Source organism: Dermochelys coriacea, chromosome 1, assembly GCF_009764565.3.
Source record: "Dermochelys coriacea isolate rDerCor1 chromosome 1, rDerCor1.pri.v4, whole genome shotgun sequence".
Taxonomy (NCBI): Eukaryota; Metazoa; Chordata; order Testudines; family Dermochelyidae; genus Dermochelys; species Dermochelys coriacea.
Window position 1 is genome coordinate 353,065,327 of NC_050068.2, and position 17,299 is coordinate 353,082,625.

General features: G+C 56.1%; 1 protein-coding gene across 2 annotated transcripts in view; it reads right to left on the reverse strand.

Moving 5' to 3' along the window:
- Nucleotides 1-17,299, reverse strand: part of CPT1B (carnitine palmitoyltransferase 1B) — a 53,076-nt gene that overhangs the window by 17,906 nt on the left and 17,871 nt on the right. For both annotated transcript variants that reach the window (XR_005290544.2, XM_038386849.2), the window contains exons 6-13: nucleotides 16,633-16,770; nucleotides 15,532-15,609; nucleotides 15,153-15,260; nucleotides 14,940-15,024; nucleotides 14,274-14,469; nucleotides 13,812-13,997; nucleotides 13,270-13,375; nucleotides 12,442-12,558 (exon numbers count right to left, since the gene is read on the reverse strand). Coding sequence is in view for 1 of the 2 variants with exons in the window: in XM_038386849.2 (XP_038242777.2) it covers nucleotides 12,442-12,558; nucleotides 13,270-13,375; nucleotides 13,812-13,997; nucleotides 14,274-14,469; nucleotides 14,940-15,024; nucleotides 15,153-15,260; nucleotides 15,532-15,609; nucleotides 16,633-16,770 (1,014 nt within the window). In the remaining variant the exon portion in view is untranslated. The remainder of the gene's footprint in view (nucleotides 1-12,441; nucleotides 12,559-13,269; nucleotides 13,376-13,811; nucleotides 13,998-14,273; nucleotides 14,470-14,939; nucleotides 15,025-15,152; nucleotides 15,261-15,531; nucleotides 15,610-16,632; nucleotides 16,771-17,299) is intronic.

Genomic DNA, 17,299 nt, shown 5'->3' on the forward strand with positions numbered 1-17,299 from the left:
GCAGAACTGCCTTCCAAAAATTTGCAATGAGCTCGATGCCATGGTGTTTGCATCATGTCCAGAAAAAGTATGCACAGAAGACCACATTGCAGCCCCACACATATCCACTGCTGAGACAGTGCTAAGAGATGCAGCCAATGTCACCTGCGCACTCATTGAATGACCCCGCAATGGCTGTGGAGGGGCCATCCTAGCCACCTCAGAAGCCATGGTAATGCAGGCAGTTATCCACCTGGAAATGTCCCTTCATCTGCTCAGCATGGGAGATAAGGTGGTGAACAAAATGGCTTAGTTTTTCTAAATAACGCCAAGCTCCGCCTAGCATCTGAACTATGTAGATGCTATTCCTTTGCACTTCAATGTAGTTTGGGGGAAAATATAGTTAAATAAATAACTTCCACACAACGCACAGTCAACCTGTGGAACTCCTTGCCAGAGGATGTTGTGAAGGCCAAGACTATAACAGGGTTCAAAAAAGAACTAGATAAGTTCATGGAGGATAGGTCCATCCATGGCTATTAGCCAGGAAGGGAAGGGATGGTGGCCCTAGCCTCTGTTTGCAAGAAGCTGGGAATGGGCAACAGGGGATGGATCACTTGATGATTCCCTGTTCTGTTCAGTCCCTCTGGGACACCTGGCATTGGCCACTATCGGAAGACAGGACACTAGGCTAGACGGACCTTTGGTCTGACCCAATCTGGCCATCCTTATGTTCTTAACTGAGCATATGGAGGATCTGCCATTTAGGCCAGCAAGTTGCTAACTCTTCTTGTAGATATTATAGCCCCAAGGCAGGCTGTCTTCTGAGAGAGGAGAGCCCATAAGCATGTTGCTATCAGCTCGAATGGTGACCCATCAGTGCCACCTGGACCAGGTTAAGGTCCCACAATGGCAATGGAAAAGGACAGATAATACACTTAAAAACCCTCACCATCATAGGATTTGAGAATACCGATTTCCTTTGAATGGGAGGATGGAAAGCTGACGTTGCCACTAAGTGAAACCTTCAGGGAGCTCAGAGCGAGGCCTGAAGATTTCAGATGCATCAGATACTCCAAAAAGTCTTGCCTCTAGGTTATGTGCTTTCTGCAGAGGATGGGAGCTCTCTTACCTGGGAATTGACCAAGGAGGTCAGGGAGAGACGGAGCCTGAAAATGGAGTTCACTGTAGCTTGGCTTGGTAGATTGCTCTGGGCTGACCAGAACGGATTGCCTTAATCTTTATGTCTCGGTGCTAGATGTGACAAAGTGGGACTGTTCTTAATGTTGTCTCTGAATAGTGTGGGGGTGCCTCAGTTTCCCCTATGCAGTTCTTAAGTATCTAGGGGGTGAGATAAGGGTGTATGATCCTTGCAGAGCCCTACAGGGCAGGTGTGGGCAGGGGTCTGGACACAGAGAATGGCCGACCCTGTTTCCTGACAACTGATAGCCTGGGCCCTTCCCCCTGCAAGGTGAGAGCTAAAGGGTTGGAGAACAAAGGAATCCGGTGACCTCCTGGCCCGGGAAAGGGACAAAGCCCAGAGGAGGAGGGGGCTGGAGAGAGTTTCAGTTTGGGGCTGGCTGGGGACATGGAGTGACGTGCAGACGTGGTTGTCTGGCTCACTGCCCCCCAAGATGGACCCAGCTGAGGGGTCCTGTTCTCTGCACCTACAAGCTCTGTGTTAGACCATGTTCCTGTCATCTAATAAACCTTCTGTTTTACTGGCTGGCTGAGAGTCACGTCTGACTCCGGAGTTGGGGGGCAGGACCCCCAACTAGCCTGCAGGGGGCGGGCATTAGGGTGTCTGTGTGTTTGCGTCAGGGAAGCCTGGCTGTTTAAAATAGCCGGAGCCTCGCGAACCAGCTGAGCGGCAGCGAACCAGCGGAGCAGCGGGGACAGCAGAGCAGCTCACAGCAGGAGTTTGCCTGGGACTGGTAAGTATCCGAGTGTGGTGTGTTTGCTTGCTGAGGAAGTATCCGAGCGTGTGTTTGCTGGGAGGGAGCCTGAGTGAGTGTCTGATTGGCTGCTAGCCTGCAGGGGGCGGGCATTAGGGTGTCTGTGTGTTTGCGTCAGGGAAGCCTGGCTGTTTAAAAATAGCCGGAGCCTCGCGAACCAGCTGAGCGGCAGCGGAGCAGCGGAGCAGCGGGGACAGCAGAGCAGCTCACAGCAGGAGTTTGCCTGGGAGTTCGCCTGGAGCGAGCCCAGTGAGGCTTACATCTTGCCAACTCTGAGGAAGTCCGTAGTAGGTAGGTGATATGGAAGGGGGGAATTCAGCTGTTGTGACCTGCACTGGATGTGCCATGTTTGTTTCTTCCACAGGACAGAAGCGACTTTGTCTGTACAAAGTGCAAGCTGGTCTCCATATTGGAAGAGAAGATTGAAGGTCTGGAGCAACAGGTAACGACCCTGCGTTGTATACGAGAGACTGAGGATTTTCTGGACCAAACTCAGGATAGCCTTCTAGGGGCACAAGCTCTAAAGATGTAGAGCAGGTTGCACAGAGGAGCCAAGAGGCCAGTGAAGAAGCTTGGCAACATGTGACCTCCAGAAGAGGTAAGCGGAATGTCCGGGTTCCAGTAACACAGACACAGGTAACTAACCGCTTTCATGTTCTCTCCACAGGTACCAATGCGGAGAGTGGACCAGATGATATCTGGGGGGAGAAAGCGGAAGGAGACTCCGCTGGTTGGGAGGCATGAGATGCGATGTCCTGAGGTTGGAGGTTCCCCGACCACCACTCCCAAGAGGAGAAGGCGGGTGGTGGTGGTCGGGGACTCTCTCCTCCGGGGGACTGAGTCATCTATCTGCCGCCCTGACCGGGAAAACCGAGAAGTCTGCTGCTTGCCAGGGGCTAAGATTCGTGATGTGACGGAGAGACTGCCGAGACTCATCAAGCCCTCGGATCGCTACCCCTTCCTGCTTCTCCACGTGGGCACCAATGATACTGCCAAGAATGACCTTGAGCGGATCACTGCGGACTATGTGGCTCTGGGAAGAAGGATAAAGGAGTTGGAGGCGCAAGTGGTGTTCTCGTCCATCCTCCCGTGGAAGGAAAAGGCCTGGGTAGGGACCGTCGAATCGTGGAGGTCAACGAATGGCTACGCAGGTGGTGTCGGAGAGAAGGCTTTGGAATTTTGACCATGGGATGGTGTTCCATGAAGGAGGAGTGCTGGGCAGAGACGGGCTCCATCTTACGAAGAGAGGGAAGAACATCTTTGCCAGCAGGCTGGCTAACCTAGTGAGGAGGGCTTTAAACTAGGTTCACCGGGGGAAGGAGACCAAAGCCCTGAGGTAAGTGGGAAAGCGGGATACCGGGAGGAAGCACAGGCAGGAAGGTCTGTGAGGGGAGGGCTCCTGCCTCATACTGCGAATGAGGGGCGATCAACAGGTTATCTCAAGTGCTTATATACAAATGCACAAAGCCTTGGAAACAAGCAGGGAGAACTGGAGGTCCTGGTGATGTCAAGGAATTATGACGTGTTGGAATAACAGAGACTTGGTGGGATAACTCACATGACTGGAGTACAGTCATGGATGGTTATAAACTGTTCAGGAAGGACAGGCAGGGCAGAAAAGGTGGGGGAGTAGCACTGTATGTAAGGGAGCAGTATGACTGCTCAGAGCTCCGGTACGAAACTGTGGAAAAACCTGAGTGTCTCTGGATTAAGTTTAGAAGGTGTGCAACAAGAGTGATGTCATGGTGGGAGTCTGCTATAGACCACCGGACCAGGGGGATGAGGTGGATGAGGCTTTCTTCCGGCAACTCACGGAAGCTACTAGATCGCATGCCCTGATTCTCATGGGCGACTTTAATTTTCCTGATATCTGCTGGGAGAGCAATACAGCGGTGCATAGACAATCCAGGAAGTTTTTGGAAAGCGTAGGGGACAATTTCCTGGTGCAAGTGCTAGGGGAGCCAACTAGGGGGAGCGCTTTTCTTGACCTGCTGCTCACAAACCGGGTAGAATTAGTGGGGGAAGCAAAAGTGGATGGGAATCTGGGGGCAGTGACCATGAGTTGGTTGAGTTCAGGATCCTGACGCAGGGAAGAAAGGTAGGCAGCAGGATACGGACCCTGGACTTCAGGAAAGCAGACTTTGACTCCCTCAGGGAACAGATGGCCAGGATCCCCTGGGGGACTAACATGAAAGGGAAGGGAGTCCAGGAGAGCTGGCTGTATTTCAAGGAATCCCTGTTGAGGTTACAGGGACAAACCATCCCGATGAGTCGAAAGAATAGTAAATATGGCAGGCGACCAGCTTGGCTTAATGGTGAAATCCTAGCGGATCTTAAACATAAAAAGAAGCTTACAAGAAGTGGAAGCTTGGACATATGACCAGGGAAGAGTATAAAAATATTGCTCGGGCATGTAGGAAGATATCAGGCGGGCCAAATCGCACCTGGAGCTGCAGCTAGCAAGAGATGTCAAGAGTAACAAGAAGGGTTTCTTCAGGTATGTTGGCAACAAGAAGAAAGCCAAGGAAAGTGTGGGCCCCTTACTGAATGAGGGAGGCAAGCTAGTGACAGAGGATGTGGAAAAGCTAATGTACTCAATGCTTTTTTTGCCTCTGTTTTCCACTAACAAGGTCAGCTCCCAGACTGCTGTGCTGGGCAACACCAAATGGGGAAGAGATGGCCAGCCCTCTGTAGAGATAGAGGTGGTTAGGGACTATTTAGAAAGCTGGACGTGCACAAGTCCATGGGGCCGGACGAATTGCATCCGAGAGTGCTGAAGGAATTGGCGGCTGTGATTGCAGAGCCCTTAGCCATTATCTTTGAAAACTCGTGGCGAACGGGGGAAGTCCCAGATGACTGGAAAAAGGCTAATGTAGTGCCCATCTTTAAAAAAGGGAAGAAGGAGGATCCTGGGAACTACAGGCCGGTCAGCCTCACCTCAGTCCCTGGAAAAATCATGGAGCAGGTCCTCAAAGAATCAATCCTGAAGCACTTAGAGGAGAGGAAAGTGATCAGGAACAGTCAGCATGGATTCACCAAGGGAAGGTCATGCCTGACTAATCTAATCGCCTTTTATGATGAGATTACTGGTTCTGTGGATGAAGGGAAAGCAGTGGATGTATTGTTTCTTGACTTTAGCAAAGCTTTTGACACGGTCTCCCACAGCATTCTTGTCAGCAAGTTAAGGAAGTATGGGCTGGATGAATGCACTATAAGGTGGGTAGAAAGCTGGCTAGATTGTCGGCTCAACGGGTAGTGATCAATGGCTCCATGTCTAGTTGGCAGCCGGTGTCAAGTGGAGTGCCCCAGGGGTCGGTCCTGGGGCCCGTTTTGTTCAATATCTTCATAAATGATCTGGAGGATGGTGTGGATTGCACTCTCAGCAAATTTGCGGATGATACTAAACTGGGAGGAGTGGTAGATACGCTGGAGGGGAGGGATAGGATACAGAAGGACCTAGACAAATTGGAGGATTGGGCCAAAAGAAATCTAATGAGGTTCAATAAGGATAAATGCAGGGTCCTGCACTTAGGATGGAAGAATCCAATGCACCGCTACAGACTAGGGACCCTAATGGGCTCGGCAGCAGTTCTGCGGAAAAGGACCTAGGGGTGACAGTGGACGAGAAGCTGGATATGAGTCAGCAGTGTGCCCTTGTTGCCAAAAGGCCAATGGCATTTGGGTTGTATAAGTAGGGGCATAGCGAGCAGATCGAGGGACGTGATCGTTCCCCTCTATTCGACACTGGTGAGGCCTCATCGGAGTACTGTGTCCAGTTTGGGCCCCACACTACAGGAAGGATGTGGATAAATTGGAAAGAGTACAACGAAGGGCAACGAAAATGATTAGGGGTCTAGAGCACATGACTTATGAGGAGAGGCTGAGGGAGCTGGGATTGTTTAGTCTGGAGAAGAGAAGAATGAGGGGGGATTTGATAGCTGCTTTCAACTACCTGAAAGGGGGTTTCAAAGAGGATGGCTCTAGACTGTTCTCAATGGTAGCAGATGACAGAACGAGGAGTAATGGTCTCAAGTTGCAATGGGGGAGGTTTAGATTGGATATTAGGAAAAACTTTTTCACTAAGAGGGTGGTGAAACACTGGAATGCGTTACCTAGGGAGGTGGTAGAATCTCCTTCCTTAGAGGTTTTTAAGGTCAGGCTTGACAAAGCCCTAGCTGGGATGATTTAACTGGGACTTGGTCCTGCTTTGAGCAGGGGGTTGGACTAGATGACCTTCTGGGGTCCCTTCCAACCCTGATATTCTATGATTCTATGATTCTATGACCCTCTGGCCCCCCAGGACCCCGCCTGGGTGGACTCGCTGTGGGAAGTGCACGGAGGGGCAGAGGATGCTGGATGCTCCGAGGTCAGACCCAGGAAGGGGGGAGCCGGGTGAGCTGTGTGTCCTGCAGACAGGCTGCTCACAGAAAGGAGACTTCCCCAGAGTCCTGACTGGCTTCGTAGGGGGCAGTTCCAGAGCATCGCCCGAGTACTCTGTGAGAATCACCAGCTACCACCCATGGGGCTAGTGAGCCTTCACTGGGAAACGTGCACTCCCCAAGCCAGGGCTGAGCCCAACTCTGTCCCCAGGTGAGGAAACCGAGGCACAGTCAAAGGATGCTGCAACTCCCTTTCCCGGTACCTGAACCTCATAGAATCATAGAATATCAGGTTGGAAGGGACCTCAGAGGCTCACCTAGTCCAACCCCCTGCTCAAGCAGGAACAACCTCAACTAAATCATCCCAGCCAGGACTGAGCTGCAGAAGGATCCCTCTTCAGAGAAGCTGAGGGTCCTGGCTGGCCACAGTGCTGCACACCCTTAAGGAGTTTGTAGAAGCCTCTACACCTACATTCCATACAAAGATGGACTACAAGCCGTCAGGAACAGTATCCCCGATAATGTCACGGCAAACCTGGTGGCTGAACTTTGTGACTTTGTCCTCACCCATAACTATTTCACATTTGGGGACAATGTATACCTTCAAATCAGCGGCACTGTGATGGGTACCCGCATGGCCCCACAGTATGCCAACATTTTCATGGCTGACTTAGAACGTTTCCTCAGCTCTCGTCCCCCTAACGCCCTACTCTTCTTGCGCTACATTGATGACATCTTCATCAGCTGGACCCATGGAAAAGAAGCCCTTGAGGAATTCCACCAGGATTTCAACAATTTCCATCCCACCATCAACCTCAGCCTGGACCAGTCCACACAAAAGATCCACTTCCTGGACACTACGGTGCTAATAAGCAATGGTCACATAAACACCATCCTATATTGGAAACCTACTGACCTCTATACTTACCTACATGCCTCCAGCTTTCATCCAAACCACACCACACGATCCATTGTCTACAGCGAAGCTCTACGATACCACCAAATTTGCTCCAACCCCTCAGACAGAGACAAACACCTACAAGATCTCTATCAAGCATTCTTACAACTACAATACCCACCTGCTGAAGTGAAGAAACAGATTGACAGAGCCAGAAGAGTACCCAGAAGTCACCTACTACAGGACAGGCCCAACAAAGAAAATAACAGAACGCCACTAGCCATCACCTTCAGCCCCCAACTAAAACCTCTCCAACGCATCATCAAGGATCTACAACCTATCCTGAAGGACGACCCATCACTCTCACAGATCTTGGGAGACAGACCAGTCCTTGCTTACAGACAGTCCCCCAACCTGAAGCAAATACTCACCCGCAACCACACACCACACAACAGAACCACTAACCCAGGAACCTATCCTTGCAACAAAGCCCGTTGCCAACTCTGTCCACATATCTATTCAGGGGATACCATCATAGGGCCTAATCACATCAGCCACACTATCAGAGGCTCGTTCACCTGCGCATCTACCAATGTGATATATGCCATCATGTGCCAGCAACGCTCCTCTGCCATGTACATTGGCCAAACCTGACAGTCTCTACACAAAAGAATAAATGGACACAAATCAGATGTCCAGAATTATAACATTCAAAAACCAGTTGGAGAACACTTCAATGTCTTTGGTCACTCGATTACAGACCTAAAAGTGGCAATTCTTAAAAAAAAAAAAAAAAACAAACTTCAAAACCAGACTCCAACGAGAGACTGCTGAATTGGAATTAATTTTCAAACTGGATACAATTAGCTTAGGCTTGAATAAAGACTGGGAGTGGATGGGTCATTACACAAAGTAAACCTATTTCCCCATGTTTATTCCCCCCCCCCCATTACTGTTCCTCACACGTTCGTGTCAACTGCTGGAAATGGCCCACCTTGATTATCACTACAAAAGGCTCCCCCCCCACCCCTCTCCGCTCTTTTGCTGGTCATAGCTCACCTTACCTGATCACTCTTATTACAGTGTGTATGTTAACACCCATTTTTTCATGTTGTCTGTGTACATAAAATCTCCCCACTGTATTTTCCACCAAATGCATCCGATGAAGTGAGCTGTAGCTCACGAAAGCTTATGCTCAAATAAATTTGTTAGTCTCTAAGGTGCCACAAGTACTCCTTTTTCTTTTTGCGAATACAGACTAACACGGCTGCTACTCTGAAACCTTTAAGGAGGAAGTCCCTTGTTGGAGACAGGATTGCTGTACCGGGAGTGGGCTTCCCTGGGGAAAATGAAACCCTGGGAGATCAGGAGGCAGCTGGTGGCTCCCCAGAGGTACCTCTACAAGCTATTGGACTTGGCCCGCGATGTCTCTCTCTCAGGACACCAGGGGATTCAGTACACCTGGCAAAGACTGCTGCAGAGTTTCTACTGGCCCGGAGCCTGACGCAGTCCAGCCGTACTGCAGGTCCTGTGCCCCCTGCCAGAGTGGTCAGGGCCCGGGATAAGGGGAAAGCAGGCCCTGTCCTTCAGACAGACAGACAGACAGACAGTGTGGCAGATGTGCTGCTGACCGTTTTCAGCAGAGTGGGGTTCCCCAGCAAGGTCCTTATGGACCAGGGGTCCAATTTCATGTCAGCCCTGCTCCAGGGCTCGTGGGAGAAATAGAATCATAGAGGATTAGGTTTGGAAGAGCCCTCAGGAGGTCATCTAGTCTAACGCCCTGCTCAAAGCAGGACCAACACCAACTAAATCATCCCAGCCAGGGCTTTGTCAAGCCTGACCTTAAAAACCTCTAAGGATGGAGAGTCCACCACCTCCCTAGGTAACCCATTCCAGTGTGGGGTCCAGCACATCTGGGCCTCGGCGTATCACCCTCAGTCCAATGGGCTGGTGGAGAAGTTGAATGGGACCCTGAAAATGACTCTGAGGACTTTTATGGACCAGCATTGGCAGGACTGGGACATGTATTTACCCCATGTGTTGTTTGCATACAGGGAAGTGCCCCAGGGGAAAGGCTCACAGAGCTCATGGACTTGGCCAGGAAGAGCCTGGTCAGGGCCCAAAGGAAGCAGAAGGGCTGATACAACCGCATAGCATGTGCGTGCTCCTATGGCACTGGGGACCAGGTGAGGCTTCTCATGCCAGTGCAGAAGAATAAGCTCCAGGCCACCTGGGACAGGCCCTTTAAGGTCATCACACAGCTGAATGAAGTGAGCTATGTGGTGGAACTGTCCAGCCAGGCTCACAGCCACCGAGGGGACCATGACAACATGATGAAGCTCTAATTGGACGGGGAGAGGCTGATTAGGGCCATGTGTGGGCAGTGGAAGGAGAAGGGGGGATGATCCCCTGCTGGATCTCTTCCCTAAGACAGGAGCTGGCCCCTTGCTGGAATCAATTCCCCTCTCTGACCAGCTAACCCCTGCATGGCAGGCAGAGACCAGAGTGGTGTTGCCTTCATACCAGCTGCTGTTCTCCAGCCAGCCTGGGCTCACTAACGGGGCTTCACCACTGGGTGAAGACCGGAGCCAGCCCTCCCCTCAGATAAGTCACTGCGAGCACAGCCCAGCCCTGGGGAGAGAGAGGTCAGAGACATGCTGGCTTTGGGGGTGATCCCGTGAGCTGGTCCCCAAGAGGGAGGGATCGATCAGATTCTGTGTGGAATACCAGAAGCTCAATGCCGTCACCATGTCCGATGCCCACCCCATGCCTCGGCCTGACAAGATCCTAGACAAGTTTGGAGGGGGGACTCATTACCTCACTACCAAGGATCTCATTAAAAGCGACTGGCAGGTGCCTTTGGACCCCAATGCCAGGTTAAAAACTGCTTTTATCCCCCATTTGGGGCTCTTTGAGTTCCTGGTCCTGCCTTTCAGCCTCAAGGGGGTACTGCCACCTTCCAGCGTCTGGTGGGTCAGTTACGGAGGGGGATGGAGAACTTGGCCCTGGCGTACATTGATGATATCTGTGTCTTTAGCCAGACCTGGGAGGAACACGGGTCCCAGGTGAAGAGGGGGCTGGGTCGCCTCCAGGAGGCAGGACTGACTGTAAAGGTGGAAAAGTGTAAGGTGGGGATGGCCGAGATGTCGTACCTGGGCCACAAGGTGGGGAGCGGCCGCGTAAGGCCAGAGCTGGCCAAGGTGGGGGCGATCAGAGATTGGCCTGCTCCCCAGACCAAGAAACAGGCCCAGGCCTTCGCTGGGATGGCGGGGCACTACCAGAGGTTTGTGCCCCCGTTAGCTCTCTAGCAGCTCTACAGACAGGGTGGTCTGGACCGATCTGGGCCGGGGGCTCTCTGCACCCTGAAGGAGACTCTAAGCCTGGGTCCAGCTTGTGCAAACCCAGACTTTGACAGACCCTTCCTGGTGTTCACAGATGCCTCAGACACAGGGCGGTGCTGATGCAGGCTGATACTAAGAGGCACCCAGCTGTAACCCTGAGCAGGAAGCTGTTCCCCGGGAGCAGAACCATGCGACCATAGAGAAGGAATGCCTGGCCATGGGGCTCTTCACTCATATGTGTTCAGATGGCGCTTTACTGTTTCTCCTGACCATGCTCCGTGGCACGGCTACGTTAAATGAAAGGGTTAATGCAAAACTTCTCAGATGGCGCCTGACCCTCCAGGATTGCGCTATGGCAGTCATTCCTGGCTTGCAGATGTTCTGGCTGAGGCTTTTTGTGAAACGGGGTCCCTGGGCTTCCCCGGTCACTGGTTAAAATGATCCCGCTCAGTGCAGTCGTGAAGGGAAAAGAGGTGTGACGACGCAGGAATTTTTTGTAATGCTGTTATGACTCCTGTGTGTGCCTCTGTTTCCCCTACATTTTGCATGGCTCCCCAAGGCCTGGGAAGGACTGTTGGCTCTCAGGGCAGGCTATGAGATGTAGGTGGGAATGTGGCCTAGCTGTCTGACCCTGAATGGGTCATTACAAAGGACTGGCTGAGGCTGACCCCATACCAGTGGAGAATCTGAGAAGGCAACGGCAAATCCAGTCCCCAGGACATGGTGCCCCAGGGGGAGGTGGGTTTCCCAGCTGGGAAGGTGTGAGGGGGCGAATAGGAGCCGACTGCTGGCAGGAATCTTGGCTCTGTCCTGGAAATGACTGAAGAGCCTGAACAGTGGGGCTCACCACAGCTGGGCTGGGCTCTGGACTAACCAGGAGGTCTCTGCTTTCACCTGCCTTTCTCTGTGCTGGCCTGACGCCCTAGACTGGGTGCTAGGTGACTGATAAACCCAGCTGTTCTGACAGAGTGGTGTGGGTGTCACTGCAAATGCTGGGCGCGGTGCTTTAATCCCTGAGGAGCGGACAAGTCTCCAGCAGGGTCTGTCTCTGGGACAAGTCTCCATCAGGGACTGAGCTCGTGGTGTGAAGCAGGACAGCTGGAGCCCCAGAGGTCCAGTGTAAGGCGGTGAGTCTGCCTCTAAGGCTCGCCCTGGAGGAAGCGAGAGAGCCGGGGGGTCTGGCCCACTGATGAGCTCCTCCTAGAGACAGTGCCAGCAGTGGGGCACAGCACCAGTCCTGCGGAGCCGGGATATGTACACAGTCCGGTCACACTCTGGAGCAGTGAGGAGAGGGAGTGTGCTCAGTGCAGACAGAATCTGGGAGAATTAAGCTGCCAGTCTCCACTGAGCTTGTGCAAAGGAGGTTTTCAGAGGTTCCGAACGGGGGATCTGCACTGGGATGACAAGAGGCGCCTGACGCAGGGTCACCCCAGGCTCTGCTCCAAAACAACGAAGCAGTTCTCAGAATGTTTCATATGGACCCAACAAATCAACGTCCTTTCCCCAGTCTCACTCTTGGGAACAGCCCACCTGTTTTTTCTTACCTTTTTCCAGAAGAATTCAGCCCGAGGCAGACACCCAGCGGGGGAAATTCCAGCCCAAGGCTTGAAGTTTGGTAAAATTATAAGCAGCTGAAAACAGGCTCTTACAATGGGAAGCATCTGGCAGCCTTATCTGTAGGTGTTGCTACCTGCACTGCCCATAACGAAGCTACCCCCAAGCCAGGGAGAATAGAGAGGCCTGGGGGGTAATGAATCTGGGCTCTGGCAGAGCTGGGGAGCCAGCGCCCTGCTCACAGCTCCCTCCTGCTTGGGGCAAAGGGGGTCAGCTGAGCCCAGTCGGGCTTGGGGGAAAGGAATCTCCCTTGCTTGAAGCTGGGCTAAACCTACCTCCTCTGGAATGTCCCACTGCAGCCTCTGGGGAGGGGCCAGGGCTGGGCTGGGCTCCCCACAGCAATGCCCCCCCTCGCTGTAGCCCAGGTGGAAGCTGTCTGTCCCCAGCATGAACTGCAAAGAAGACAGGGAGGGGGAGGGGGAGCGGAAGGGGGACAGGGAGGGGCCTGTGTGAGTCAGGAAAACCCCCCCGCAATCCTGGGGCCAGGAACCCACAGCCCCTCCTGTCTCTGAGTCCACATCCCCCCTCCGACACCTCCTCCCTGGGCTGGAAACCCACAGCTCCTCCTGTCCCTGTGCCCACGTTCCCCCAACACTCCCCCTGGGGCCGGGAACCCACAGCCCCCCTCTGACACCTCCCCCCTGGGCTGGAAACCCACAGCTCCTCCTGTCCCTGTGCCCACGTCCCCACGACACTCCCCCTGGGGCCAGGAACCCACAGCCCTTCCTTTCCCTGTGCTCACATATCCCTGGGGCTGGGAACCCACAGCTCCTCCTGTCCCTGGGCCCACGTCTCCCTGACACCCTCCCTGGAGCTGGGAACTCACAGCCCCTCCTGTCCCTGTGCCACGTACCCCTGGGCTGGGAACCCACAGCCCTCCTTTCCCTGTGCCCACATACCCCTGAGCTGGGAACCCACAGCCCCTCCTGTCCCTCTGCCCACGCACCCCTTGCACCACCCCCACATCACCAGGGCTCAGACCTGCCTGCAGATGAACACCCTGAAACAGCATCTCCTGGCATTACCCTCTCTGAATTGAGGGTGGGATCTTGGCCCTTGCCCCAGGCAGGCCATGAATGGTCCCCTTCTCCCTGTTCCATTACCTCCCAGAGATGCCCGATGATGGGCGCGTCGGCCCACGAGTGCTCCGCGTTGGTGCCCACTTTGCCATTCTTATACACAACCAGGGTGAAGGATTTATCGAACCACCTGGGGGAGGGGCACAGCATGAGACGTACTTGGCAGACACTGAGACGGGGAGAGTGCAAGGGGCAGGGGCACAGCGTGAGATGCACACAACTGGCATGGGGGGAAGGGGAGGAGGGGCACACCTGGCTGGCACTGGAGGGCGAGAGGCCACTGAGGACATGGCATGAGTTACACACAGTGGTCGGTGAGGGGGTGGAGGGCATGTTGTGAGATGCACATGGCTGGCACTGGGCCAGGACACGCCTGAGACACCCGTAGCTGGCACAGGGGAGGCACAAGGGGGCGGGGGACACGGCGCGAGATCCGCGGCTGGCACAGGCCTGCGAGGGAACGGGGAGAGATGCAGTGACGGGAAGAGGCTGGAGTCAAGGCTGGGGAGGCCACTGCCCAGGACAGTGCCAGGGTGGAGGTGCGGGGTGGTGGTGCTGTCCCCTACCTGTCGTAGCAGCAGCCATGCAGCAAGGACTTGCCGTAGTGGTCCATGCTATCCTCCCTGTCCCGCTCGTACCCCTGCTCCTTCTCATCCAGCGTCAGGAAGAAGGCAGCCCGCTCGATGGCGTCCAGCGACACCTTGTTCTTCCCTTGGCTGAAGAACCGGGCCCGGGCTTCGGCCCACGGGACCCTGGCCAGATGGGATAGGGGGCATATTACTGAGGCCGATCAAGGGGCTGGGGCAGATCCATGCCAGGATCCTGATGCGTCCCCCCTGGCATTCCTCCCTCCCACCACCGGCCAGGCCCAGTTCCCCTCCCCACCCTAAGCCATACTCACACTTGGGTGGTCTCCCAGCTGGTGATGCTCATCTGCAGCTCGCAGGGCCAGGGGCTCCCAGCATTGGGTCCCAAGGTTGGCAGTGCCCCATTCACCAGCCACTGGCATTGACTCCTTGGGTACCCACCTTTCTCCAGCAGTGAGGGCCGCCAGCTTCTCCTCCCCAGGCTGCGGGGGTGACGGATCATCCAGAATCCTCTGGAACTGCAGCTCCAGGTCCCGCGGCTTCAGCAGCTTCCCTCCCTGGTACAGCCACAGCTTGTAGAAGCGGCCCTTGTGGTAGACGGCCAGGTGCTTGCTGTCCAACACGTGCTGCAGGGTGTCTGCGGGCAGGAGATGCACCGGCCACAGTCACCTTCTCCACTGCTCACTGCAGCCTGGGCACTAGGCTGCAGGGATCCAGCCCGGGCATGCAGGGCAGCCCTCGGGGGTTAACGAAGAGCCCACGGAGCCCTGCACCCGGGAGCATGGCGAAAGAGCCCAGCTGCAGAGCAGAGCCGCGGAAGTACGGGCTCCAGCACTGCCCCTGGGGGAACAGAGCCGCTGTGCCGGGGGGGATAGGGGCTCCGGGTCCTGGCTCTGGGGGGACAGAGCCTCTGTGCCGGGGGGATAGGGGCTCCGGGTCCTGGCTCTGGGGGGACAGAGCCGCTGTGCCGGGGAGGTAGGGGCTCCGGGTCCTGGCTCTGGGGGGACAGAGCCGCAATGCCCAGGGCAAATGGGCTCCGGGTCCTGGCTCTGGGGAGAGGGAGCAGCCACTCCGGGTTCCTGTTCCCCTTCCCCCTGTGCCACGTACCCGACTTCAGCCCGGGGATGCGGGTGGTGTTGAACATTCTCTCCATCTGGTAGGAGCACATTGGCACGATGCCGAGCGCCTTCACCTAGCAGCACAGCACAGAGAGGACTCACACACGGTCCCTGCTGGCCCCCCACAGCCTCAGCGCCCACCCGCCCAGCTCAGGCCGTCCCCCCGCGTGCCAGCCCCTCCGGCATGGCAGCCGACACTCACCGGGGGAATCTCCTCGTGGTCCAGCTTTCGCCGATAGAGCAGGATGGAGTGCACGGTGTTGCCGGCCCGGGCTGCCTGCAGGGGGCTGGGTGTCAAGTACAGGAAATCCTGGGCAATGGGAAGAGAGAGGAGGGTCACAGCCCGCTACGAGCCGAGCCCCTGGAAGAGGGAGGCTGGGGCTGAGCTGGGGGCACTGCTCAGGCTCTGGGGGTGCAGGGTTGGATGGGAGTTGCAGCCCCCAGCCCGGCAGCAGCGGTGAGCCCCCACACACTGGGCCCCTCTGGGGAAGAGGGTCAGTCTCTCCGGCCGCTCCACCGAGTGCCCTTTGGAGAGGACAGGTTGAAGCCCCCCGCTCCCCTCGCCGGCCCTGCGCCCTCACCATGGCGTAGTAGTTGCTGTTGACCATGATGGGGCCTCGTCCGCGCAGGTAGACGAACTCCTCCCACCAGTCGCTCACCTGCCAACGGGAGAGCGTCATGAGCGCGAGCTGCGCCAGCGGGAAGCGCAGACAAGGGCTGCGGGAGAGGCCAGGGCTGGCAGGGGCCTCCCGACTCCTCCATGGTGCTGCCTCTGCCTTGCATAAACCCCAGGGCATGTCCCAGCAGGTGGTCCCAGGTTCCCACCTCCCCTTCTGGGACCGCTGGGCTGTGACTATCTCCTGCAGGAGGGGCTGGGAACAACATGCACGGTTGTATCCTTGCACTGCCCCCCGCAACCCCCAAGCTCCTGAGAGGGGGAGCAGGCCGAGGGTCCCTGATTCACAAGGACTTGAGTCTTGCTGCTTCCCCTCACTGCAACAGACTGGGCATGCTGCCATGCTGGTTAGACCTGGGAGGGGCCTGCGGGCTCCCATGGACTCCGGCCGGAGCAGGCCACTTCTGAGTCTGTGCTAGCCTTTCCCCAGCCTCCGACATCCTTGTCCTCGCCGCGGCTCCCCCCCAGCCCCATCCCAGTCAAGCGGGGTGGGTGGCGGGGGCCCAACCGTCCTCGCTTCACACTGCATTGATGCTGGAGCAGCTGCTGCCCACGGCAGGGCCAGGAGGTGCGTGGGGCCGGTGAACCCTCGCGGCCAGTGCTGGTGCACACAGGCAGAGCTGAGGCAGACAGAGCCACATGGCTGTGTCAGGCAAATGGGCTGTAGCTCCTGTCACAGGCCTGAGAGCCACACTCCTGCCCTGGAGCTGGCAGGATGGGGGGGTACTGCCAGGGCAAGCCCAGGGCGGCTGTCCCCCATGCAGAGCCAGCCCCTGCCAGCAGACAGGCTCATCACGAGCTCCCACCGCACAGCTCCTCCGCCCTGCCATCTGCACTGGGCCAGCCTGGGCACCACAGACCCCTGAGCCTACATCCCGCCAGCTCTGGAGCCTGGCTGTGGGGGAGTTGGGCAGGGCCCAGGAGAAGGCGGGAGAGGCAGGAGCTGGAGCAGAGTGGAGCGGGAGGGCTGCTGGCTCCGGGCACTCAGTGGCACAGGGGAACTCACATAGTTGGGTGCCCACCAGGATTTGAGGACCAGGAACTTCTGCAGCCTGGGGGCTGTGTGCTGCTGGAAGGCTTGGGCCAGGACTTCCATCTCGCGGTACTTCTCATCCTCCAGCAGGGGGCGCACGGACTCCAGGTACTGCAGAGACATGGCCAGCCTGAGTCGGGCTCCCTGCGGGGCCGTCTCAGCCCTCCACGGTCGTGGGGCACCGCCGCCAGGGCTCAGAGCGGGGGCACGCTTCGTTTCAGAGCCAAGAGCCGAGTCCTGCTTTGTGGGTCTGAGCTGCCCCCTCACCAGCCCCGCTCCAAGCGGCAGCAGTTCTAAATGTCCCAGCCCTTTCCTTGGGGACGGTTCCCAGCCAGCTCCACCCACTTCAGGAAGCAATGCCCCCCTTTGCCCCCACCCCGAAGCCCTTCTCCTGGGAGACAGTCCCCCAGCTCCCTGCCAGGACCCGCTGATTGAAACCAGGCTTTGCATTTCCTGCATTGATTCCCCCATTTCTCCCCTTTCCACCCCCTGGAATCCCCCCGACAGAGCCACTCCCTCCCTGGGCCTCCTCCGCTCAGCTGCCATGTCCCTGCCCCATTCGAGGCCAGTTTGGCTTCTCCAGATCCCACACCCTCAGCCAGCCCCTCCGGAGTCTGCCTTGCTGAACCCTGCTGGGGTC